This window comes from Pithys albifrons, chromosome 19 (genome assembly GCF_047495875.1).
Source record: "Pithys albifrons albifrons isolate INPA30051 chromosome 19, PitAlb_v1, whole genome shotgun sequence".
Taxonomy (NCBI): domain Eukaryota; kingdom Metazoa; phylum Chordata; class Aves; order Passeriformes; family Thamnophilidae; genus Pithys; species Pithys albifrons.
In genome coordinates this window covers 6400068-6426394 of record NC_092476.1, presented here as the reverse complement: position 1 = coordinate 6426394, position 26327 = coordinate 6400068, and the positions used below count along the sequence as shown (strand labels likewise).

Sequence of the window (26327 nt, the reverse complement as noted above, 5' to 3'; positions counted from 1 at the left end):
AATATCAAAAATCCCCAACCAACATTTAAAATTAATTAGTGATGTCCCTGGTGACTCAGCAGAGGCCAAATGGATCTGCTTCATGTTTTATTGAAGGACTTTGCTGCAGGAGGCTGAAGACAGTGAGAGACAGGACAAATGGGGTGCTTGGGGTGCTCCCAGGTGAGGTGACCCTGGGGTTGAGTGCCAGCACCCAGTGTAAGGCCAGGGCTGTCCTAGGTGCCCCATGTGAATGCCCAAGTCCCCTGCCACCATGGTGGCATTTGCATAATCACCTTTACATGCTAATTGGGATGGAAAAGCACAGGTTTTCTCCCATTCCTGGAGTCAGGTACTAACCTGGGCACTGGTGGGAGAGGAAACGACTGGGCCAAAGGCACCTAGAGCAGGTGGGATCTGTGACCCGCCAGGACCAAGGAAGGGCTGAACTGTTTCTGCAGCATCCCCTCGTCCCTGGGTGCACCAGGAACAAACCTGCAGGGAAGCAGCAGTCTGGAAGTACCCTCTGGCTGGGTTTTCCAAAGAGGGTTGGGTAGTTTAGTGCTTAACAGCCTCTGAGGGATATTATTTCTTTTTGGTGAAATTGTCTAATCAATCACTTTTTAATTCAGCCAGCTCTGGCACCCGGGACGCCCCGGGACGCCGTGGACTGCCATGCAGAGAGAAATACAGCTGGATCACTGCTGGCCACTCACCCCCAGGGCTCAGCCCCACTGAGGGGGCGAGGCAGCACCCCCCAAACCCACCCCCTGCCTCTGCCAGCTCCTACATCACCATGGCAGGTTATTATTTTCACTGCCCCATTGCTCGGCATCATGAGACCCATCCTGCTGAGGAGAGGGGGAACAAGGCAGGCCAGCACAGCTCAGCCACTGGAAAGAGGTTCCAAGAGCAAGGACATGCTGGTCCTGCCATGGGGAGACAGTCAGAGCAGGGGAAGCCAGTTAAACCACAAACCAGAAGAGATTCAAGGCCAGGAAGGTGCTGGTGCCAGCACAGGGACAGCAGGGCACTGCCTTGTGTTCAAGGATGCCCGAGGGAGCCACAGGCACAGCTACCTCCTGGTTCCTGACTCCTGCCAGGGCAAAGCCGTGCCACGAAACCTTCCCTGGCCAAGCCCCTGCAGCAGGTGCCCTTCCCCAAACCATCAACAGCTCCTGGGATCAGGACCTGCTGACCAAATCCATCCAAGGGATAAAATGGTGAGCACTTTCCTGAAACCTTCAAACAGCTGAATCCTCTCAGGGACACGGGATGGTCAAGCCTTGCCTAAACCTTGTCTAAACCTGCCTCTCAGCCTTGAAGTTTTTCTTTTTCTTTCCCTGGCCATTGCTCTTCCAAGTGCTGCAATAGACTGAATCCATCCCCGATGCCAGTTTGGCCTCAGATTTATGGCCCAAGCCCCAAAATCTGCCTTCACTTGTGAGGTCCTTCGAGAGAATCACAGCAGAAAGTGTTTATTTCCATCATAAAGATCTGCTTTAATATTTTAACATAAATCAAGCTGCGCTTTATGGTGATAATAAATTTGTTGGCAGAAACTGCCTTTGCAGCCTGAGGCAGCGGAGCAATTCAATTTGTTTGGTTTTAAGTGTAAGGAGTCGTAATTGAGAAGGGGAAAGTACAGATGTTTTAATTGAGTTTGCAGCTACCACCCAGAGTTGCAGGAGGCTAATAGAGAAGAAGAGGTGAGGGTCTCCATTAGCCTCTCGGCTTGCCATTTCTCCTTGGCCTGCAGCCCCATCCGTCACGGCCGTCCCCGCCAGGAATAGCTGCTCTGTGCCTGCACACAAGGAGGAAGGGGATGGAAAAAGAAGTCAGACTAAACCAGATGTATAATGTGCATTTTATTGGTTTTAATCCCTTTTTTTTTTGAAAACTAATTACAGTCAGGACAAGCATCACGTGTGAATCTGTAATAATGAATTGTTACTGCTGATAATGGCCAAATAAAAATAGACTCAGTTCGTGGTGGGTGAGAGGAGGGAGCTCATGCCCCGCACCCAGGGGTCACCCAGCATCTCCCCAGCCAGCACTGGCTGCACTGATCTATCCCCTTCCTGCTTTCTCCAGTAATTTTTAAGGCATTGCTATGTCATGTTTTATATGAAAAATGTTCTCTGCCGTAGAGCTTCTTTCCGTTAATCACCCCAATTCCTCGGATATATTTGTTTTGCTGCTGTGCAAGGACGACGGGTGTCTGGGAATTTGTGTTTATTTATTTGAGAAGCACTCATGCTCCTTGGGGAGCAGAGTCCTTCCCAGTAAGGTACCATGGCAAAGGCTGGGGCCAGGGTGTGAGCCCTCAGTGTGCCACTGCATCCAAAACCTGGATCCAAGCAGCTCTTGGAGGTACAGCCCCTCAGAAGTCACTGTCACACTGTGTGGAGGGGGACACATGGGCCAGGGAAGAGAAGGCACATATTTAAATGTAAGAGGTGGCAGGAGGGGAGGGGATATCAGGCTGGACTCTCTTGCTCCCCTACTAATCCCAGGTAGGGCCAGTGGGGCTGCCCTGAGAGGGTAAGGGAGGGCAAGAGAAGATGAAATAACAGAACAGCCCCATTCTCTGGCTGCAATGAAATGTGGAGGCAAGTGGCTGAAATGGGCATGTGGAGGGCTGGGGCTGAGCCTTGCAAAGCATGGAGAGGCCAGGGCAGAGAGCTCTTAGTCCCTTCCATGAACCCACACCTGCACACTCGTGCTGAGGAACAGCCCTCTCAGCCTCTCCAGCTTCCAAAGGCTCATTTCATCAGCACTAAATTCCTCCCTCCGGCTCTGCCCAGCTCCAGCTGCCTCGCAGGTGGCTCCCAGCTCAGCTCCCCCATGAATCTGCCCTCCAACCTACCACTTCCTAAACGAGACACCAGCCCCAGCTACCTGTAAAACACCTTCTTAATTTGGTACTGAAGATGCCACATCAGCTTCCCAGGAGCACTTGGGGATTGCTTAAACTCACTAGTAAGGGCTGCCAATGCCTGTTTAGAATCAAACTGGAGAGAAGACAAACAGTCTCCCCGGATCCTCTCCAGGCAGCTCAGCAAGGACACAGTGGCAGTGCTCAGGCTCGAGAGGTGCAGGGTTTTGCTTTAAAAGCCATGAAGTGGTTTTATACAGCTCCAGGTACTTGCATATTCCCCCAGGAGGAGCACTTCAGGTCATATGGAAACCAGAAAGTCCTACTTGAAAACAGAGCTTGATTAAAAAGAGCTGCAGTTCAAAGCTTGCTTTAGTGAGTGGTGACATTTAATACTGCAGCAAGTGCAGAGGGCAAGAGGATCTGACATGCACCTGGCTTTGAACCTGCTTTGATAACAGGGGTTAAAATAGTTCAGGTGAAAACTTTTAAAGTTCTTCCTTTTGTCAGGAAAGCCCATATGATCTGTGCCCAAGGGCTTCAGAGCACAGGACCCAGTGCTGTTTGTCACTGTGGTGTTACTGTGACCACAGTTGCCTTAAAACTAGAGACTCACCTAGAACTGCCTAACGTAAGAGCAGCCGAGCAGGAGCAGCCCAAAGCCCACCTTAACCCTGTGCAGGAGGAGAAGAGGAGGAGCTCAAGCCCAGTTCCAGCAGGGTTTCAGGTTTTGCTCCCCCGTTTTGGGAGCTATGCTGCTGCAGGCAGGGCTGAGCGAGGGCACAGCCGCTTCCTCCTGGCACCAGCTCATTCCCCTGAGTTAACACCCACCTTGTTTCAAGGCTAATTACCCAGCACGGGGAGCCGGGAACGCATCATTGTGCACAGCCGGCGCTCCGCGGGCCTCACTCGTGTCAGGACTGGGTAATTAGCACCTCCCCAGCCCATCCCCGATCCCGACCGCTGGAGTCAGGGCCGGGCTGCTTGTTCCAGCCCTGTGCAAAGGTGAGAAAGGGACAAGGGCTCTGACAGCAGAAACCTCCGAGCCGTGTGCTGGTGCCGAGGGAATCAAGGCTGATTTTCTTTCCAGGGGGAAGAGCTGCATCCCTGCATGCAGAGGGGTATTGCTCTGTCCAGCTGGGCTGCCACAGCACAGAACAGGATGGAATTGTGAATGTAAACTCCTGAGCTAGAGAAATCCAGCTTTAAGCAAAAGATCCCAGATCCCAGGCAATCCATGGTACACAGATTAATGACTCTAGAAAATGAAAATGTAACCACATAAAATTATCTCCTTCTGAATTAAGTCTATTCCCACCCTAATTTCTTCAGCTGGCACAGGAGTTTGGTTTGAAGGAGTCTCAGCAGAAAGGAGACTCAGTTCTCCCAAACTCCTGCTGGATTCTGCTCAGCACATCCCTGCCTTTGGGAGAAGGGACATTTAGCTGATTAGTGTAGGGAGCACCCAATGCTGTCTTCTCTCCTGTATACCGAGACCTGCAGCACACAGAGAGTCACTGAGGGACAGAGAACGTGCTGCTCCGACAGAGCCAAAGGCAGAAATGGCTGGACACTGGTTAAGGGTGCAGGCTGCCAAGGGCTCAGCCCCAGGCCTTTGTCTGAGAACTAGAACTGTAACAAGGCTGAATTCACTCCATCCACACCCAAAATGGAGTGAAGAAAGTCTGTGTCCAGGTCTGACCTGTGTCACCAAGCCAATGGCCTGGAAACTTCCCTTCATACTGCCTCTCCCCCACTGCACAATACCAGAGGGGTGGCTGAAATGCTGGAGTCTCTGGAGTCCTGGAGGGAGCGTGCTGCTCTCCCCCATCACAGCTTTGGCTCACTCAGGACAATGTTTGCAGTCACAAACACAAAACAAGAAAAGCCCCAGATGAGCACAAACACAATCCAGAAGGTGTGCCGGAAAGGGGAGAGGTGCTTGTTCACTGTCCCATTGCCGAAGACCAGCTGAGTGTCCTTCCGACTGCAGTATGCGAGAAAAGCCGGGATGAGATACTGGATCCCATTCCCAGCATAGGCTCCCGTGATCCCCACCAAGGACTCCAGATCATGGGTGCAGAAAGCCACCAGCACTGGGGGAATCAGCGTGATGGCAGGAAAGACAATCCTATCCACTACCCATGGGTAGGTCCCCCCTTCTCTGTGGAAAAGGGTCTTCCAGTTGTTGCGCAGGGTCACTGCAATGATGGGGAAGTTGGTGCTGATGGTAAAGACGGGGAAGAGGCCCAGGAAGTACCGAATGAAGGCAACGTTGATGATCTCGCAGTTGGTGAAGTTGAGTGTGTACATGTCCATGAGGGTGTCGTTGCGGAAGCAGTAAATGGCAGTGAAGGACAGGAGGCTGTAGAAAGCCAGGATCAGGATGTAATCGAGCAGCACGAGCTTGTTGACATGCTTCTTCTTGGAGATGGGAGTGATGAGGGATGGCAGGGAGTGCTGGCACATGAAGGAGTAGACACACACCCCAAAGAGATTGCGGATGCCCGACAGCTGGGCCATGGACGGGTGACCTTCAGCTTGGCCTCTGCTGATGCGGATGAGGGCCAGAATTATCATGAGGATGAAAGCTGAAAGAGAGAAGGTTTCAGGTCAAGCCTAGGCCCACACTCTCCCCAACCCTCCTCCCATCACACTGTCACTCTTGGCACCAGCTCTCTTGTGTGCTATGCAAGAGCATCTCCTTATCTCTTTGATGTCCCACCTTATCTGAGGGTGGTACATCAAAGGTAAGGTGTACAGGAATTAATTGTGATTTTCTGTCAGTGCCAGTCAGCAGATAAGGTAATGGGCTCAGGCATCTCCCTGCAGTCTCCTTCCCACAGGGACTTGCCCTCCCACCCCCAGGAATACATGGCTGCCCTGAGCCCTTCAGAAGCATAAGGTTAACACATCTGGTGAGCCCCTCACCCTCAAGGGTCTCAGTCCATGGATGCTTCTGCCACACACACTGGCTAAACATCACCATTTAAAATGACTTAAGAGATGTTTGAGTTTTGACCTCTGAAGAAAGACAAGATTAAACCTGGCTCCAGTCAACCTCAGGAATATTCCTACACATTTGCAACTGGACTAATGTTTCCAAGACCTCCCCTATGTGCACAAGAGCAGCAGCTACTACCAAGTTTTCCTGTCCCTGTGATCTGTCGAGCATGATAGAGCAAGAACTAGCCAGCCATTTCCTGGGCAGGAGGAACAGGCTGTCTGTAGCTAATCCCAGGGTGGAGAAGCCAGTCTGGAAGAGTCTAAAGCAGCACTGAAAGACTGCTATTAAAATTCATCACTTCTAGGCACAAAGTCTGCTCGTCTTTCCGTTTCTCTTATGTCGGGGAAAAGCCTAACAACATTTTACAAAGCTTATCGCAAACAGCAACATGCCAGGGACAAAATAAATTGAGATCGGGCTAATGCCCTTATTTACTCTGAGGGTGGAAATTTGAGCCAGCAGCAGTTACTGTGAGACTCTCATTCCTAGCATGGCACATAAAACCAGCAGAAAACTAATTCTGGTGTCACAAAAATCACATCAACCTGGGAAAGATGATCATCAGCTGCTGGAGTTAACAAGCAACAGGGGGGAGAAAGGACCTGCCTGGCAGGGCAGCAAGGGATGAGATTTACAGTCTGGTGCTGGCAATGGATGGGCCACTGTGGCTTGCACAGAGCTGTCTCTGCACTCTGTGAGGGAACAGAGCTGTGAATTATCAGGTAATGAAAAAACAACAAAATGCTGAGACTACTATTACAGACAACTTTGAATGCCGTAAATATAAACGCAGAGGAATTAAACAGAGCTGGGATCTGGGCAGGCTCACCATGGGGTGACAAGGACACTGGCGTGCTCTGTGCCCAGTCCTGCTCTCCCTGACACAGCTGGAGATGGGGAACTCTGCCAGGGATGAGAGTAGGGAACACAGTTACAGACCAGTTAGTGAATGCTGCCTCTCCTGTGACCAGCAAGACCAGATTAACCTTACTGAACATTGCCTCCTGCACACTCCCAGTGCTCTTCAAAACCCAGTTTCTTCTCCCTCAGTAATCCTCTTCTTCCTGCAGCAAACACCAGCTCCAAGCTGCACGCCACATTTCATCTGGTGCTGCCTCAGGAAACCTCTTGCTTCCAACCTTCTCCCAGTGACAGGGCACATCTAATAGCCCTCCACAAATACTGGACTGATGGCAGCAGACCCATTCATTCACAGTACCATGAGGGCCAGGCTGCTTTGGGAGTGCTGGGCTCTGTGAGCAATCACAGAGGGCTATGGAAGGCAACAGCTCTTTGCTCTGGGGGTGTGCAATTCCCCTCACCTTCACTCAAGCCAGAGAGTGAGGGGTCCTGTGAACATGGGTACAGTTGTTGTGCCTTCCCCATGTCTACCGGAGGGGAGATGCTTGCCAGCCATATCTGCTCAGCAAGAAAGCCAGAAAGAGCTGTGTTCCAGGTGATGTGACATGGCTGCGCTCCCCAGGGCTACAGAGGCTACAAGGAAGAGGAGAAGATGCCCTGAGCAATAAGACAAAGAAGGCTGGGTAGCTCTGGAAATGCACTGAGACGGTTCCTTTCTGTCATGCCTGGGAGAGGTGATCAGGTTCCGTGGCCCAGTGCTGAGCTGGTCCTGTATCTGGACTAGGTACGACTCAGAAAGTCTTATACCTCATCCCCTGCACACCAGGCAGTGAATTTCCTCATGCCCTGCTCAGCAGAGTGATGAGTGACCTATTTCCATTCCCCAAACCCACTCTCTCCATTGGCTCACAGTCCTCCTTTCTGCATCAGTGCCAACAGGACCAGTTCAGAGGAACTTCTAGGTGGGCAGACCATCCTTGGAGCATCTCCCATCTCCTCTGCCCTGACATGTGCTATTCTGGCAGGGAGCACTGAAGGAACAGAATTCCCTAAAGAATAGAAGTCTTTGGCTTAAGCAACTAGAAATTAACACTTTTGTTCTTCCTTAAATACTCATTTCAGAAATTAAACTTATTAACATTACAAGGAGTGATGAACCAATAGTAAGACCTAAACTAGTGTTTCCAACACAGCAAGCTCTGCTCCCCTTGCCTGAGCACTGGTGTTCTGCAGATGCAAGATCCTTGAGAGAAATGGTGCTGGATAAACTGGAAACCTCCCCTGCATAATTCCAGCCCTACAGGACAACAGCAGCCCTGCCCCAATGGTTGTTTTCTCACACTCCCTGAGGCAGAAGTTTCTCAATTCTGGAGCCAGCGAGCTAAAACATTTGCATGTCAGATTTATCTCTCTGTCCCTGGGAGGAGGCAAACCCAAAAATGACACTCTAAAACGTAGATAGGGTTTGGATGATAAGTCAAGATGAAAAGAAGATGACAGACTGACTGACAGGCAGCTTTGAGCAGAAAAGCGGCAGCGCAGGATCCTCAGGCACACACAAAGCTCCCACTCACATGCTCTACCTGGGACAGCAGGCTGAAGACACTCACACAACACTATTTTGTGTCACCTACAGCTGCCACATCAACTCTCCAACAGTGTTGCTTCAGCACAAGGATCCTGGTGAAGTCAGACATGGGTTCATAAAAAAAGTCTTATCTGTTTCTCTCCACACAGGACAGAGGATACAAGCAACATTCTCCAGAGACGAAACACCTACAGACACCATGACTAACAACACCCAGAGCCAGGTGACAGTGATGTCAACATGTTAGTTGGTTACACAAAAACTTTGCTTTAAACCTTGTCTTATATAAATGTCTAAAAAGCAATCAAGCATTTTGCTTGTCCTGATTTTTCCACAGTGTCAGACCCACTCCAGACCCCCACACCACAGCCTTGGCAGTCAGCAAGGCACAGAGGACACTTCTTGTTTAATTTTCTATCCTCTAGATGTTCAAGCATAATTTTTAGTGTAGAATGGAATAAGCCTGTGGAAAAAAACAAAGAGGGGCTATGCCATAAAGGAAAAGTTGTGATGGATCGCATTCCAGCCATCCAACTGACCCCTCTTGCAGACTCTCTTTGCTCCCCTCACTGTTTGAGGAGCCAAAGCAGACCTTGAAGGCAGCTACTGCTGCCTCTCTGGCTTGACTCAGATATTGATTCAGAGACAGGGCAGTTCTGCTCTGGTTCTTGCAGGTGAAATAAGGCTGAATATGGATGAGCAGACATCCAAAGTACATTTTGGGAAATATGGGAGTCTGGGGATATTAAGAAATACATTTTTGTGCACTTTGATAGAAGCATGACAGAGCTGCAGAGAAGCAGTGAAGATAATTTAGCCATTCCGAGTTTAAGGATCACTTTGCAGAGCCAGAGAAAACACCTTCATAAATGAAAATGCTGTTTGTACACAAACTTCATCTCATTGCAGAGAGGCTATTGCAGAAAACAGTAAGTCCAAGGCTAAAACACATTTGTTTTCCCTGTATCATGGAAGGTTCCTGGAAGAATTGATGCTCAGAATGAGCTTCTGGCTTAACCCTCCCTTGCATCCCTGAAGACACAATGCTTGTGAGATGTTCACATCTTCTACAACCCTGTCCCTGGTCTCATTCCTCCTTCCACAAGCAAAGTCTGGAGAGAACATCACCATACCTGCCTGCCATCCCTTCCAGGACCCAGAGAGGCAGTGGAGTGCAGCCACCCCACGCCTGGCTGCTCCCCTGCCCCCAGCCATTAGTCTGAGCCGGTGCCACGCTGCGCTGCCGGCACGTTTGTGGCAGGGCCATCCGTCACTGCCGGCTGACGGTGTGACAGAGCTTTCCTGTCCAAGCGGAGAATCAATATGCCAGGAAATAATGATAATGTATCACCCTTTCCCAACGCATGCCACTTGCTTCCCTTTTCATACATTACGTAGCAAGATGGATTCCAAGATGTTTTCAGGAGCTTCCTGAGCCTGATCTCTTTGGAAAGAGGGAGATCTCTCCCCGTCTTAACCTTGATCCTCCATCAAGCCAATATACAGCAGACCACTCTTAAACAGAGGAACACATCTCATTTAGTTTAGTGTTAGGCAGAACTTTGAGGAGAAAGGGTATAAAAGCAAGAGCATCTGCTCTGTGCACACTGAATGGCCCAGCAGCATATCAAACAGTCCTACTTTCTGCATCCCTTCCCTGTTTACTTCCCTGTTGATTTCTTTCTAGGATGCTGGTGCCCTCCCTCAGGGCCAGCTGCCTTCCAGCAGTGTTTTGGGCAAGCTGAAGAGCCCACTACAACTCTGAACTGCCAGGCATTATGGATGCTGTGGCATTTAAAGTATTAAAGCATGGCTGGAGTTCACTATGCTGGCAGAACAAAGTATCTGAAATTAAGACATTGATTTTTAAATTTAAAACTCATTTAGCCAGTTTTTCTTGCAGAAGCTGTATCCTGCCACTTGTTCATGACCTCCAGCTCTCTGTAAACTCTGGAGCAGTAGCTGATAAATTTCTCCAACCTTCAGAGGGGGTTTCTATATGAATTGACAGTAAAGAGGTAATGTGAAAACCAGGTTTGCTCCATCAGATGTGGGAGCTGGAGTAGCTAAGGATCTGATTTGACAACGACAGAGCCTAAAACACTGTCTCTAGGAAGATGAAGGATTTATGAGGGCAGAGACTGTGGGGAAGCAAGATGGATATGCTCACAGAAGACAGCAATTCTCTGGAGAGAGACGTCAGAATGAAAAGAGGGAAATTACTTCCCAGAAGAAAGGTATGAGCAAAAGTTGTGGAACATCAGTGTGGCTCCTTCCTCTAATGGAGTATTACCCTCCCTACCCCAAAGCCAGAGGCAGGGTCCACATGGCAGGGGACTGTTGCTCATACAGCACGGGAGGCAGAGCCACATGTTGGGCAGGTTAAGATCACAGACATGTGATGCATCTCACCAGTAAGGCAAGAAAAAACCTCTCAGGCACCTCCACTCCCCCAGGTTTGACTGGCTCCTCCTGCTGCAGAGGCCTTGGACTCTGCGGCATCAGGCCAGGCAGAGCCCGTTTCCTTCACAAAGGGAAACTTCATTAAAAAGTACCACCAGGATTTTTGGTAGCCAAAAGCAGTTCAGCAGGGCTTCTCTGCTGTAAGGGCATCATTTTCCTGCTTTTCTTCATCAGGTTTGCAATGCAATAACCAAGGTTTACAAGTAGCCTCCCTTATCATGGTAACCAATCTTGCTGTGAACCCAGCAGAGCTGCCCCCTCTCAGCCCACCTCAGCTGGTCCCACAGACATCTGCACACCAGCAAGGGTTCACAGGGAGAATAATGGCTCTGCACTCAGGTGTTTATCACGGATGCTTTATCTCAACATATGGGAAGGAAAGAGCAGCCAGCAAGGCTTGTTCGCTCCTCGTGGAAAATTACCCGCGTACTTTATTGTCCTCTCTCCACTGGTCACCTTTGGCAGGAGCACCATAAAGCCTCTGCAGCCAGGACTCTGCTCTCAGCTGTGCTGTTGACTTGGCCTATTAGCTCTGACAGTCACTTCACTGTCCATCTTAGAATTTACTCTTCTCTTAGAAGGGAATGACACACACTTTGGTGTCACCATGAGCCTGAGCTATGGCTGTGTGTGCAATGGAAAGCACTGGGTGCAGAGCACCCATGTCCCATGAAATTCTGGTGCTTTGCAGCCTTAGTCCCAACGCCCCCATCCTACTTTGGGCCCTACCCAGCAAAGTTTTATATTATCTTGTTCCAACAACACACATTCTCAACAGAAAGCAGCTTATCATGCCACACACCCCCAACTCTGAAAGCCTCTGTGAGCACCATCATCCAGATCCTTCTGCAAGGCTGAATGTATCCTTACAGTTCCTGCTCCCCTTCTTCAGCTCTCAGACCCATCAGTGTCTCCTGCTGCTTCGATAAAGCGCTCTTTCCAGGAGCATCAGCTCCTCAGGCAGGATCTGAGTTGTCCTGTCCAGCACTGCATATCACTCTCCATCTGCATCTGAAGCTAACAAGGCTCTTTCCCTCACACAGGCACTGCCTCACCCCACTGCCCCCCACAAGCAGGACCGAAATGAGCTCCTCAGCCGACAATTCCAAAAGCAGGCATGACAGAAGCACAGCATTTTAACTAACTCTTCATAAATATATTCACTTCTCTTAGTGAATTATTTACCCTGGGCTCTGGCAGCAGCTTCATCTGCTCCAAAAGGGATATAAGAACATGAAGTAACTTTGTTGAAGTAGCTTGTCAGAATGAACATGCAACAGTGTCCTGATTTACAGTCCAATTCCCTGTTCCTCCTGTACACTCTGCACTGTGAAAGGGAAGGGGCAGAGATCAAAATGGTCTCTCCTTAAGCTGTTTGCAGAAAGTTCCACTTCTGATGCAAAAAGACTACCCACCTTGAGGACTGTGAGCACTGGCAGACTAATCTCTCTGCAGGAGACTGAAAACACAGGACTTCAGGTAAGTGTCACCCCCTCCTAAATCAGCCTCCTCTGTATTCTCAGTCTCAGGAGCTGAAGGGACGTAGCAGAGTGACTCCAGGTTTCTGCACTGAATCAGCTCCAACACAGCTGGTTCCACTGCTAAGGGTGGTAGGGACTGTTACCTGAGACTGCTTACAAGGTGAGATGGTCTGAGACCAGTTCTCTGCAGAGCAGTGCTGTGAAAAGCAGGGCTTTGGTTGAGAGAGCAGAGAAATCAGCAGACATGGAAAGTCAGCCCCACCAGCATGCTCTGGAGAACATTTTCCTAGTTAATTCCCCAGAAGCCTTCTACCAAATGTCCTGGAAGTATATGAGATAGAGAAAAAAGGGCTTAACACAAACCTTCAGTCTATTCCTGTCCACCTCCCCTCTGTCTTGCTGGCCAGGGGAAAGAGCTAAGGGAAAGAATTTATTCCTGGGCATGTAATTGTGAGATCATCATTTGGGCAGGGTTGGGAATGCTGTCTCAAGGGCTGCAGTCACTTAAATAGATGTGGTATGATCTGACTGTGCTACAGGGAGAGACAATTGAGCCTGCAGCAACCAAACCCAGAAGTTTATTCCTCTATAAAACATCTCTTTATTAAAATACAATACTTTCTAATAACTACAATACGGCATCAGGAGCAGCACATAGAGCAAATGTCCCACGTGGGAGCTGTCTGGGAACATTTGCCAGGGACTATTCAATAACAGCAGTGATAATCTTGCTGCCAATGTCTTTAAAGCCAACAGTCCTCACCTACAGAGCTGGACATCTCGGGCTGCAACAGGCTGCAACTAATCGGGTTAGCTGCTTAATACACAATAGCCCAATGTTTGCTGCTGAGCTCCACCAAGCTCTGTCCTTTTGTTATCTTTCCTAATCCATATTCTATCCCATGACGCTGCTACACAGTTATTATCCAATATTATCCAACAATAACGAGGTAGGGCTGTGCCCCAGAGAGCTGTGTCCCCTCTGCTTTGAGAGGTGGATGAGATTTGCCTGGCTCAGTTTCTTTTGCTGGTTGTGCCCTTCAGCAGCTCACCCCTAATGCCAGCCACTTAATCAGAACTGAAGAAATGAGAGGGAAAAACCCCCAGCTAAATATTCAAGTCTCTTTAGAGAACAATCCATCACCACCACAGAGTTAAACCCTCCAGGAAAACAAAATAGCCTTAAGTCCAAACAGCAGAATTGAAAATACCAACAGCTCTAGTTTGTTGATGGCTTAGTTGGTTTAGGCTTCTGTGGGAGACTCTCTGCTCAAAGAACCTTGTAAAAGACCTGGAAACAGGTTCCAAAACTGGTAAACGATTTGGGCTCTACACTTTCATGACACTGAAGCGGAAGGGAGCTGAAAGGAAGGAAGGAAGGAAGGAATTACAGTCTGTGGAAAGACCCTTCTCACCCCATGGGAATGATTTGTACTTACCTAGCCCCATCTCTGCTCTTAAGAGAGCTGGGTGGGCCAACAAGGTTCTAACAACAACTCAAAGCTTCACTGTAAGCACCATTGCCAGAACTTAAACCAAAGGATGGCTCTTTCTCCAGGGAAACACGACAGGCAGGATCCCTGTTGCACCTTTTAGAGTGCCTGAGGTCAGTCTCCCAAGGCAGTTTAGGTACCAGAGAAGCTTTTGCAGTTGGGAAAGGGATGAGATCTTTTGTAGGCAAAGCCTTATACACCATGCCAGCTCCTGGAGAACAGAGATCTCTAAGCATGGCTAAGGCCAGCAGTTCAAGCACCAACTGCTGCACTGAAATTAACCACTCACCCACATGAAGTGGCAATCAAGTTTGCAGCCAAGTGTGTAAGCTGTTACTCTTCAGAAGACTGCCAACATCTCAGTGCCTTTGGAAGCCCTCTCTGCCACCAGCCCCACTGCACCTGGAGACACAGAGATCCACCCTCTGTGCTCTTACCAGTCCTGGCAGGGAAGCGCCTTGCCATGCCAGCCTTGTTTCCAGATGAGCTGTCCATGATCAACAGGCCCAGGCAAGGAGAGCCCATCTGTCTGGGCTCTCCAGCAGTACAAGACTTGGGCTTGTGAGCTCCTTTCAACTTTCTCCCTTTAGAGGCTTCAGAGGTGCCTGTCCTGCCTAGTCCCTTACCCTGGGAGGACAAACACAGCCAGATGAAGGACTGATCCCTCTCACACCTCCGCTTTTAATTTCCAGTTCAGATCTCAGTGTTTAAGACTATTTTTCAGAGGCAGAATGAAATTGTTCTTGTCTGTGAGGTGTGGAAAGAGACTGCTGCAGGCTTTGATAGCCGATGTGCTGCGTGCGGTGAGTACGAGGCTCTGGAAGAGGCTGGTGACATTTGATTATCACTTAGATCAGGAGAAAGAGGGAAAGCAACTTTCAAAGGCAAGGCTGACACTGTTACAAACACGAGCAGAAATGACCTTCACACACAGCTAACTCTCCCTGCTGCCAAGAACCATCCTCTCAGCCGCTATCATCTGAATCACCAGTACACCTGGGGCAGTGCTGCTTTACATCAGCTTCTGCTGCTCCGAAATCCAGGGGCTTTCCACCAGGCTGGGGAAAAGGGTGTGCAGTGGGTCCTGTGCAGTAGATGCATTGCAAAGTCTGTACTGACCCCCCAGCTCAAAGAGCCTTGATTTTTACAAATTGTGAAGTTTGCTGACCCGTGATGGGTCAGCTTCCCACCCACACCAAGATAATGGGCAGATCTAAGCTGTATCAGCCACTGTCCTCATGGGAAGTTTTTCCCAGCACAACAAACAGGTAAGGCTGGCAGCTCCAGCGTTGCTTTGCTGCTCAGAGTGCTTTGCAAGGGAATCACCCTCAGGACCCACAGCTAAAACCGACTCGAGAAAAGTGAAGGAAAGGCATAGATTATACCAGGACAGAGTTCACACCTGGCCACTGGCATTGAGGCAGGAAAAGTCCAGGAGACCATAAAACACTATCCAAGACCATTCTTTAGGATCTAAGCTCTCTAAGCACCAACAAAGAACAACTCATCTTTAAGTAAGACACCTGCTTTTGGAGGAGGGGACAGCAGTGATGTGAGGACATGGGAGAAGCCAGCTTGATAAATCTCCGCAGTATGGGATCCACCCTCATCCCGGAATCTGCAGCAAAATCTTTTCTCTATTCCCTGCATCACATGGCTTTTTGATAAATCATCCTCCCCAATAAATCTATCTCTCATTGTACACATACAGAATCCATTCCTCTAAGTAGCCACTGAGGTGCTGTCAGGGTCATTAACTATCATTATCTGGGGCAGCTGTTCCCCAGCGTGCTGAGGTAGGAATCAATCAGGCTAAAGCATGAATTTCCTCTACACTTCTCCAAACACTGCCTTTGTCCCTCTCCATCAAGCAATGAAAAAGAGGAACAGTTCTGCCTTTATGCCAAGGTTTAGCAATGCTCATACTGGAAGGAGCTGGCTAAAGGGAAACCAGCACCAGATGAGGCAGGCGTTGGGCTGTCACAGAGACAGGATGAGCTCTGACTGATGTCTTTACCAGGACAGAGGAGGCAGTGTGATTGGAAACAGGCCAGTCAGCTGAGCAGAGATCACTCTTAAAAAAAAAAAAAACAGAAGGAAAAAAAAGAACCCCAAACTTCTCTCTTCTTTTAGTATCCTTTAATGAGATAACCCTTCTCTGAAGAACTGGAGAGCTTTCAAACCTTTCATGTGCTCAGACAACAAAGGGGAAAAACAGACATTCAGGATTTTCACACCATCCAAGGTCAGGATTTGTTAAATCAAGCTGTTCAACATCTGAGGCTTGAGAGCTTAAAATCCAGCTTCATTTTCCTGGGTGACAACTGCTTAACCCCATCTCAGGAGTTCTCTAGAACAGAGGATCTCTATTCCTCTGCAGTGACTGCAAGCATTTCCAAACAGGATGAATTCAAGGAAAAGGGACAATACCCAACTGCAGTCAGTTCAAGAGCATATGTGTGGTGGGACATACTCAGAGAAACAGCTTTTCTTCTTATTCCATGTCAGTGATAGGTATAAACAGAGTTAATCTGTGCTTGAATGGTCCGGACTCATGAACCAGGAGACTGTTGACCTGCAGAAGTGCTGGTTATTAACCTGCAGAAATGCTCTTTAGTAGCCCTGAATATCGAGTCACTCTAGGTTACACAAAAATAGACAAACCTGAACATAAGCCTCCACAACACACACACACCTCTCAGCCTTTAAAAGCATGTACACACACAGTCCAGACATGAGGCTGCTGCATCTCTGAATGACAAAGACATAAAAAAAATGGTAGTGATGTCTTATTTCTCTTAAGGCAATGATCTGTCTTCCCAGAAGTTCCTGGCAATAAGATTTGAGAGAGAACTCATGGGAGCAGGACTTCCCAAGGACAACAGAGATTGGTTTGGGGGTTTCCAGTGTGGCACATCTTACCATAAAGGAAGACCCAGGAAAATAAAATGCAAACAGATGATAAAACTAATGGTGGAAAGTTTGACAGAAGCACCTTTTGTTCTCAAAACAAGATTCTTCAAAGTCTGTTGTACACATGCTGTGAGAATGAGAAACTTACACCTGGTGGATATCACAGACAGCCCCAGTGTAGGAGGCTCTTCCAAACCCCCTATGCCTCTCACACAAACCAGACCAGAACTTCACTTACCTGCCATGTCTGATTTTGAGAACAATTGGTTTTGCTTTAATCAGAAATTTCATCTTAGAATAAAATCCTTCTCCTCAGAGATTTATTAGGCCTGCACAGTCATCCTCAAAGAGGTTGTTTTGAAAAGCACTTGCTTCCAAACAAGAACATCTTGCCAAAGAGAAGCGTCAATGGCGTGACTCAGGTTCCATCAGTGGCAAAGAGGTGGACGAGACTCTGCCAAGACTCACCTATCCATCTCATGAGGGACGTCATGATCTGAAGATACTTGGTCTTCTGCACATTGAAGAAGGTGAAAGGACCCAGGAGGAGAGTGAATGCTGCCTGGAAGGACAACAAAAACACATACATTAGGTTAAAAACAAGAAATTCTGCCAGTAAGATGAATTTATTAGTAGAACAAAGCTTGCATTGAAGGTTCACCTCCAGACATGTCCGTTTGTCATGAAGCTTTCTTTTGTTGCTTAATTTTACAGCTAAGTTGGCTGAAACACAGGGGGTCAAGCGAGCTGTTTGGTATCAGAGAACATGCCTCAGGCAGAAGTAGAGCTCAGGATCCTCTTGGCTCTTGGCCACTTGCTATCACTGCTCCAGCACTCCTTTACTGACACACTTCAGTAAAAGCTCTCAGTGCAGCCTTACGGAACATTAAATATTAAACTGTGGCCTCTTTGCCTGGGTACATGCTCAGTTTAGGTCTGAATAGCAATAGCCCTGACCAGTCTGCCTGCATTAACATTGATGGGGTGGCTTCGGGGTAGCCCAGGCTCAACAGCAATGGAGTCAGGTCTGCCTGGAACTTTTTTCCCCAAGTTTTAAGTTGCTTCTGTAAAACATACAGACTTTTTATATATGGAAAAACATATAGTGGGAAGCTATAAAGCAACAGTTCAGTTCTTGACTTGAAAGCTGAAAACCTGTGCAAAATGAGGAAAAAAATAATCACAGGTACTCATAAGAAATAGCTTAGTGTGGAAATTGAAGGTTCTGTCAATCAAGAGAGACCTTCCTTCACTGTCCTCTTAGATGTGTATTAAGAGACCAGTGTTTCACAGAACCACAGAGTGGTTTAGGTTGGAAGGAACCTTGAAGACCATCCAGTTCCAACTCCCTGCCATGGGCAGGGACACCTTCCACTAGGCTAGATTGCTCCAAGCCCTGCCCAACCTGGCCATGAATGCTTCCAGGGATGGGGCAAATTGAACAGGGGTACACTGCAGCACCAGTCTGTTGCATCTCTTATCTGGGTTGCAAGATACATCCAATGAAGATCCATCCTAGAAATCTGGACTACACATGAGAGTTTTTTCTAGCACTCTCCTAGAGCACACAAGTCGCTAGGAGAGCCCATGCCCAGAGGTGACATCTTCAGCAGCACTGTCACCTCTCTCTCTGCACCAAGCAGGACTTGAGCCCCATCAACCCCAGAGAGAAGAGAATAGTCTTTGCTGCAGGAAGAAACAAGCGTTGGCTGTGGTCTGAATGTAGGCAGAGAGAAGCCACTTGTGACAGGGAGACAAAATGGGTGTTACAGAAGACAGCCCTGCCTGTCATCCATGGGATGGCACCAGCTAGCAATATACTAACAGGTCCAAACACTATAAGCAGGCAGTGTTTGAAAGCCACAACACACAGAGACCAGGTTTGTAAAGCATCCCAAAGGGATTTTTAAAGACAAATATTCAACATTAATATTTACACATTGCTCTTTTCCATGACTTCTTACAGCAGTTCAAGAAAAGGTGTCACCAGAATTGAAGAACTGGGACTCAAAGGGGCAGGCTGCCGAGGCTCAAGGTCTCTGTCGACCCCAACAGAGTCAGGGACAGAACAGAATAGAAGCTATTTTAAGACTAGTACAACCCCAAGAAACCTTTTTTGAGACAGTTTCAGAATATCTGCAAGGCAAATTGGAAATGCCTCACATCACAAGTATTCTCAGACGACCAAAGTAAACCCAGAAGGGGACCAGGGGAGAGAACCCTTGGTTTGACACATCACTCGGTGAAGACACATCCTGATCTGAGGCCATCACTTACACCAAGTCTTGTTTTTTCTGCTTGGAAAAAAAAAAGGACAGGAAGCATGCACAGAATCCAGATTTGTGAAGCAACTGATGGTTGTTGGAGGAAACACTGAAAACACCACCACAGGCATAACTGGCAAGTCTAAAAGCTAAACCAGCATTAACAGTTATGACACTTCCAGTTTTAACACAGTATCAAATCAGCTAGTTAAAAGTCTTTTTTTTTTTTTAAATTTTTCCCTCTTGTTCCTTTCTTCTAATCAGGAGTTTAACTATTCTCCTGAATAGACTGCCACTCTAGGACAGTGCACAAACCCCAAAGGACTAAGCAAACTTGAGACTAAAGAGTGATGTAGGGCAACAAACCAGAGCAAACCATAGACACCAACTCTCTTACTGAAAATTATTCTTGAGTTTGTGACTAATTTCTTTCAAGCTCCTCTCCCAATACAGACACTGCTCAACACAGCCTCCCTTCAAATCCCGTTAATAGCTCCTGCGTCAGAAAGCGCCGAAACACAAAGAGACGGACGAAGGATGGTGATAATTAAGGAACAGGTGTCTGCTGCAAATGAGAATACACCAGAACCAATTGGCAAAACAGACCCTCAAACCATAGCAAGGATTGACACAAAATCACAGAGCACTGAAGCAGCTGTGTCTGAAATCCAGATTTGTCTCACACTCTGAGCAAAGAGCCGTGTTAAGACAGACTTGGGACTGAAAAGCACCAAAAGCATCATTAGGTGCTGGAAGAACCTGTGTCTCTTACATGCTCCCCAACATTTGCTAAAGAAGCAAAAAGAGTTTTTCTGATTTACTCTTTGCCTTCTGCAGTGATTCTCAAGTGGTCAAAGCACCTTAAACAATTAAATCCATTGAGCAATGCTTTCAACTCTGCTCCTCTCTAGTCTTTACTGCTCAACTCTTGGGAAAAAGACACAAGTCATTGTGCTTGAATGGCCAGATTTGCCTCCCATCCTTTAGTATGATCTGTATCTTCTGTTTTAACAAGGTCCTGGAGCTGGTCCAAAGGAACAAAGCCAGAGATTAATTCTAGTGCAATAAAAATTTATTACCTTTTCCACCTGATGTCCATTAGTGATCCAAGATGGGTATCCATGGATCGATACAAACAATGCTAAGGCCTGCAATGAGATGAGGGTGCCCGGCTTTGTAGGGATTTGTGCCAACCACTTTTATGAAAGGAAGCCACAACACACACTGGACTGCTTGGGAGGAGAAAGGCTGGTCAAAAAAGGGACAGCAAACAACCAGATTGACATAATTTTGAAGTGCAATGGTGTACAGCTCCACAGGCTTGAATACAGCACAGGACAAAGAGGGCAGCTCCTCACCAACAGCCAGGACACAAGGAGCAAGGACTCAGTCCCTGGATTAATCTCATCATCAACCCTCAGAAAAGTCTCAAGGCCAGGAACTCGACTTAAAAACATCCCCAAAAGCATGAGAAGAGACCACAATGCTTAACAGTAGGATGTCTACTTTCTCTACCCTGCTGTGCCAGACACCTCAATGCTCTTCTGACCCATTAAGTTAATTAGTTTCATAACTTCTCCCTAAGGAAAAAGTAAGCCCAAATAAGCACCTCACATACATACCCAAACTTTCTACCTGATGTTTCCCAAGCTCAAGTCTCTCCCAGAGGGAAATAATTTACAAAGTGCTCCACTACACATGTAATTCAAACAATCTAAAATCTACACAGAAAACTGCACCAGTCAGCCCTGCCAGAAATCAAATATGCAGAGCCCCAACACATCAGAAAGCTCTCCCAGGTTTTCCAGTTCACCTCTTGAGCCAGCCAAGATATTTTCTAGGAGTTTATCATTCTTTTCCTAAGCTGCAGCAAATTAACCCAAGGCAGAATGAGCATACTTTGCTTTGATTAAAGATTTTTCTACTAGTGAAGTGGTTTCCTATTAGAAACAAGCAGGCACATGTGGCTGATTTATTGCTAAACTCAAAGAAGTTAAGGGAATGCTTCCTTTGGCTAAGGAGGAGAATTGTACCTATTAAGTGCTGTTTAAATTCACAGGATGGCAGAGAGAAACCTTTACAGTGTTTCTGCACAGGGCTGCCTATTAAGAGTGATTCCCTAATTTCTGTCCAAACTCCTCCATTAAACAGGAAAGGCCAGATAAGTCCCCAGGCTCATAGTGGGGGGTTTCTGAAACCCACACATAGCAAATAAAAAAGGTAAAATCCTTTATTTTTCCTTCCTTTCTTATACTGAAAAACAACATGAAGATCCAGCACACTATTGTCTGAAAAACCACTGTTTTTCTTGCTTTTACTGACATTTCCAGTCAGAAAATGAGAAGCCAGTGAGGGTAGAAGAAAGAACAGCAGCTTGTCACCCTGGATTACACTCTTCCCTGCAGGTTACTAGGAGCCACAAGCGGCACACCAGCTTGCTCAACCCCTGGAAGGGTCTTCAAATCCATTCTTCCCACCAAGCCAAGCCACAGCAGTACAGGCACCAAGGTTTGGGAGCTTCTCTGAGCCGGCAACTCAGCTGACACCACTTTCCCAGCCTCTGCACCTGTCAGCTCTCAGTATTTCAAAACGAAAAAGCAGGCTGGTCAACTCGAGTCTTCTTGCCACGGGGGAACTAGCTAGAGCTTACCATTGCCTGGAATATAATTTTATATATATTTATATATTTCTAAAAGTATATTTTATTAAAGCTCTTATGTTAAAACTTGGTTATGTAACCTTGTTTATTGGCTTATCTTAAAAAAGCAAGAGTAAGATCAAGCGTTAATAGGACATCTGGCTGGTTTTTATCAGCTTAGTTTCAGCCAAAAGGACCACCAAGAGAGCTCTCCACCACTAAGTGATGGCCAGCTAATGCCAAGAGTCTTTCAGACCATACAAACATGCTTCAAGCCAGTCAGTGGGCTGTTTGACCAAACAGGTTCTTTATTGACCTGAAGGGTCCATCCATCACTCTGAACCAGTACAATTCAATAGCTTTCATCTGCTTCCCAGCATGTGGCTTTTATAGAGGCAGCCAATACAGCTCAGGAGGCACAATTAGCATCCCAAACGTGGCTGATTCATGTATCAGATGCAGTAGTTACAGCATTATGGCTAGTGCCTGCATGCATTTGCAAGAGGACCAGCTCAAAAGCCAGGCTCATTCATAACTGTCATCAGAACTTGCTTGTTTTTATGCTTCACAAACTCATCTGTTAAGAATTGCATCTGTCTTTGGTGCTTGCCAAGTAGTGAATTAAAAACAGTAGCTATTGCTTCTTGATTCAGAGACTGGAAATGCTCAGACAGGTTGGCTAGAAGCAGGGTATTTACCTGAGCAAAGTGAGATCATGAAGATTAATCTTGTTAAATGCAGCAAATGCACCAGGAGCAGAGCATAAAGTTTGACAGTTTTTGAATAAATGCATTTATGCAGCACAGGGCTGTCATACCAATGAGAAGTTAATAAGTTTCAGATAACAGGGAAATGATCCCTCAGTTTTAATGTGAAGATGGTAAAGAGGTGTTGTAGTGCTCACTCCTTAAATATCTATTCAATCCTTTGGGTCCCAGCCACTCTGCCTTTTCCTTTTCTCCTCCTCTCAGCCTTCCACACCCTCATTCAAACCCAGAACCCACCCCAAACAAAATCATTCCTTGGAGTTCTTACTTTCCCCCTTGACAGAAGTGACATCTCAGACAAACTTCTCTTTAGGATGGCATCAACTCCATCTTTGCAGATACTGATGTTTAGATTTCACAGCTGTTGAGCAAAAGTACCTCTGTCCTGCAAGACAGAGCACAGCAAATCACTCCCCTCTGATGGGGGGCAAGCTGACATTTGATGAGAAAGTCACAGTTTTAACAAAATAGGTCACTGTCCTTGGTAGACTTTGACACCTTGGCAGGAAAGCTGAGGGTTGGGTGCTTGATCCAGGACTGTGGGTACACAGCATTCCCACAGCAAATCATGACACTGACAGACTGAATAAGCACTTCCCAGAGGAAGCTTTGTTTGACTCAGTGCTCAGACGCAAGGAAAGTCTCCTTGAGCAGGGCAGGAAAAAGCAGACATTTCTTACATGCTGTCAGAAGTGGCAACTGTGACACCCGCTCTGCTTCTGCAAGACGTCCCCGAGCTCAGAGCTATTTCACAACTCAGATGAGCACTAGAAGGGACAGACGAAACAATCCAACAAAACCAGACTGCGCAAGTACAGAGAACAAACGAGATGTCAGGAGAACCAGGATGCTCTGTTCCCACCTCAGGTGCTTTCCACTAGAGTGTGTCAAAAAAAAAAAGCCCAAAAAGCAGAACTTGATTTACCAGCATGGACACAGGTCAGAGGTTTTATCCCTGGTTGAAAGGCTGAACTAGACCTATTGTCGGCAGTAGAGTAATTTCTTAGGAATGGGTGTCCTAAGAATTCACATCCACAGAGAATTTTTAGGGCTGACTTTGGAGAGAAATATAAAGTGCAAGGTGCTTCCCCACACCTGTTTGGGACTCCTAAAGGAGAAAAAATAAAGAAAAAAGAAAAAAGCTTCATCACATTTCAGAGCTATCTGCAGCTCCAATACACACCTGCAGCCTCTGGTAGCTCCTCTGCACTCACTTCAAGTTGTGCTACTCCATGTCAGGCTCCAATCACTCTTGCCAGAGCCCCAGTGCTTTTCAGCTAAAACATCTAAAGGGAAAAGGGTCTCAAGCACTGTGTCCCCTCTGCCATCTCTCCTCCCCGTCACCAGGGTGACAAGGCCATGTTTCTGTCCTGCATGAGCTCATATCTCGAGCTAGAGAGCCAGATGGCCCATCATCGAGGGCGGTGATCCAAGCTTTCCTTGGTAAAGCTTTACCCCTTGGAGTGGACAGTACAAATATAAATACATGAAAAGAGTCTGATAGTTCAGGAAGGGGCTTTTTAGAGAGATAAAAAAAAAAGTAAAGCTGAAAATCCACAGCCTCTCAAGGCTGGAGGCAGGGCTGCAGCAGGGGCCGTGCTGATAGGCAGCAAGTTATCAGCAGACAAGCTGTTACGAAGCTCAAAGTTGTTTGAAAAGAGATAAACCGGCTACAGAACAAGGATTGCTCAAAGAAGTTGAGAGGCAAGTGGGATTTTAACCTCCAGATCCCCTGTAGAGTCAGGAAGTCACAATGGAGGGAGGATGCAGCTGCCAGACATCCCACAAGGAATATTTATAGATAAAGAAACAAGGGCAGTAACGCTTTGGGTACAGCAGGCATCTGCTGCCACAGCAGCTCCGGTAATTAACGTGCCGCTCTCGGGACACCTGGCACAGCTTTATAGTCATAACTCACACGAGGCGTATTCCTGGCACTGAGGAACCCTCTCCCACTTTTCTCCCCAGTTCCTTCAGGCAGGGAGGAGGTATCCTCCAGGAACTAAGACCTCAGCTGGTGCCAGGCTGGTTTTTGCCAGCAAAGAGAGTGGCTTTCACCCACAGTGTCCTTTAAGCTGGATGGTGCCTCTCATGGTTCCTGTGCCAAGCAATCCAGGTCTTTCAAAATGGAAGGTCTTCTGCAAGAGATGGAAAGAAGCACTTGTATCCCCAAAGCTACCAATTTCAGTGGACTCAATATTATCCATAGATTTTCAAAGGCTCTAGCCCACGCCCAAGTCTTGATCTTGACTGCCCATCTAGCAAAGAAATGTAATTGTCCCAGCTCCTTACAAGCTCTGATCTTTCCAGGCATCCAACACACGAAGGACCAGTTGGCAACTGGGCAGCCTCTACGTGCAGCTCTGGGAGGCCAAGGCAGAAGTAGCACATGGACAGCAAGGCAGTACCTGGTGTGCTGCTCTGCTCTCCCTTCCCCATCCTCACTCCGGGCCACTGTCTGTTTCTGGAGCTGGCCCATCTCTGAGCACCAGAAACTTTCCACTTTGGAAAGAACGCCCTAGAATACTGAGTTTTTCCTCCACTCAAATTGAAGGAATCCAGGCACAAAGTGTTTTCAGAAAGTCATTCAGTGCAAGGATTGCATTCCCTGGCACACCTGGGGTGTGCAGGATCACAGCCAGAGGCAAGCTTGCACTCTCTGGGGTAAATACACTTCCATTATCATTTTTCACAACCAGAGAAAGATAGAGGCCAGCAATAACCCCGAGGTGACTGGCATCTAATTTTTCATCATTGGAGTATTTATGGCACAGCCGTTTGCAGCATCTTGTAATCACTTTACTGCCTCCTTGACCCCTGGCTCTCCCTTATTCTGCATCTCCTAATTGCATCTGAACAAGCAGGAGGGAAGCAGCAAAGTGGATGGATGCAGGAGAGCTGAATGGTTGGGTTGTGATACTTGGAAGGACAGCAGAGGAGCTGCAGAGCCAAGTTTGGCTGTGCCCTCACCACCAGCTTGCGTTGATCTCCCACAGGGTATGAAAGTGGAGCTTTCCTCCTTCCTGACACTGGGCGACCTTGAGGAGTTGTCCCCTGCCTCCCCAATTTATTAGCATGGTAAGAGAGATTAATGAGTTCCCTCCAACAAAGTGCGAGGGCATCATCTTTACACACAGATACTTCCCCAAATTCTCATATATTCATAGTCTTTCCTGGCAGGGCATTGGCAACTACAACAATATTTATATTGACTACAAAACCCCCTGGGTTAGACAGCACAAAGTGAGGAAGATGTGGACCAGCGTCACATGAATGCAGAGAGGGCCCTGCAAACATATCAAGCTACAGAGCTGCCAGGGGTAGGAAGCACTTGGGTTCAGCAAGGATGAATGTTCCCGAAGGTCCCTAACCCCTTGTCTGCCACAACACCAACAGTGCCCCCACCACTAAACCATTATTTCCTCTCTTTATTTTTTCCCCTAAAAACTTCTCAGTTGAGTTTCACAGGATTCTCCAGTTGCCTGGAGGATTCAGCTTCAGGGACAGCATTACCCCTTACTTACTCTGTCAGGCAGGATTTGCCTGAAGGGAAGGAAATGTCCCCCACATTGTAGCTACTTAGCAGCAGCACAAAAGAAGAGATAAAGCCTTGGTGCTTGGGGCTAGTGGGGTGTCTGTTTGCTTCCAACCTCCTCCTCTGCCTTCCTTGTACAGTGCACACCAAACCTGGTGCAACAGGCTTCAGAGATCAGCTCTGCCCCACAGCATTAACAGACTTCAACTTACAAGATAAATCCCAGCTGCATTATTTGTATTTATAGTCCTGCTTACAGAAGCACGAGCCACGTGTGAGATTTGCTGATGTAGTACAAAAATCCACATTTTTGGACAAGAGCGTCAGTGATCTCACCCAGACATAAAGTGCAATTTAGGACGATATTAACAAGTTGCAGACTTATTTAGGAGTGTAGAGATACCAGTCTGTCCAGAGCTGCTTCCTCCATAGCCTCTGGTAATGTTTGGAGAGGCATAAC

General features: G+C 47.5%; 1 protein-coding gene across 5 annotated transcripts in view; it reads right to left on the bottom strand.

Annotated features, from left to right (window-relative positions):
* Positions 1-1832: 1832 nt before the first annotated feature.
* Positions 1833-26327, bottom strand: part of TMEM104 (transmembrane protein 104) — a 44223-nt gene continuing 19728 nt past the window's right edge. For all 5 annotated transcript variants that reach the window (XM_071573792.1, XM_071573796.1, XM_071573794.1 and 2 more), the window contains exons 9-10: positions 17132-17225; positions 1833-5448 (exon numbers count right to left, since the gene is read on the bottom strand). In XM_071573792.1, coding sequence (XP_071429893.1) covers positions 4688-5448; positions 17132-17225 — 855 coding nt within the window. In that variant the 3' untranslated portion in view covers positions 1833-4687. The remainder of the gene's footprint in view (positions 5449-17131; positions 17226-26327) is intronic.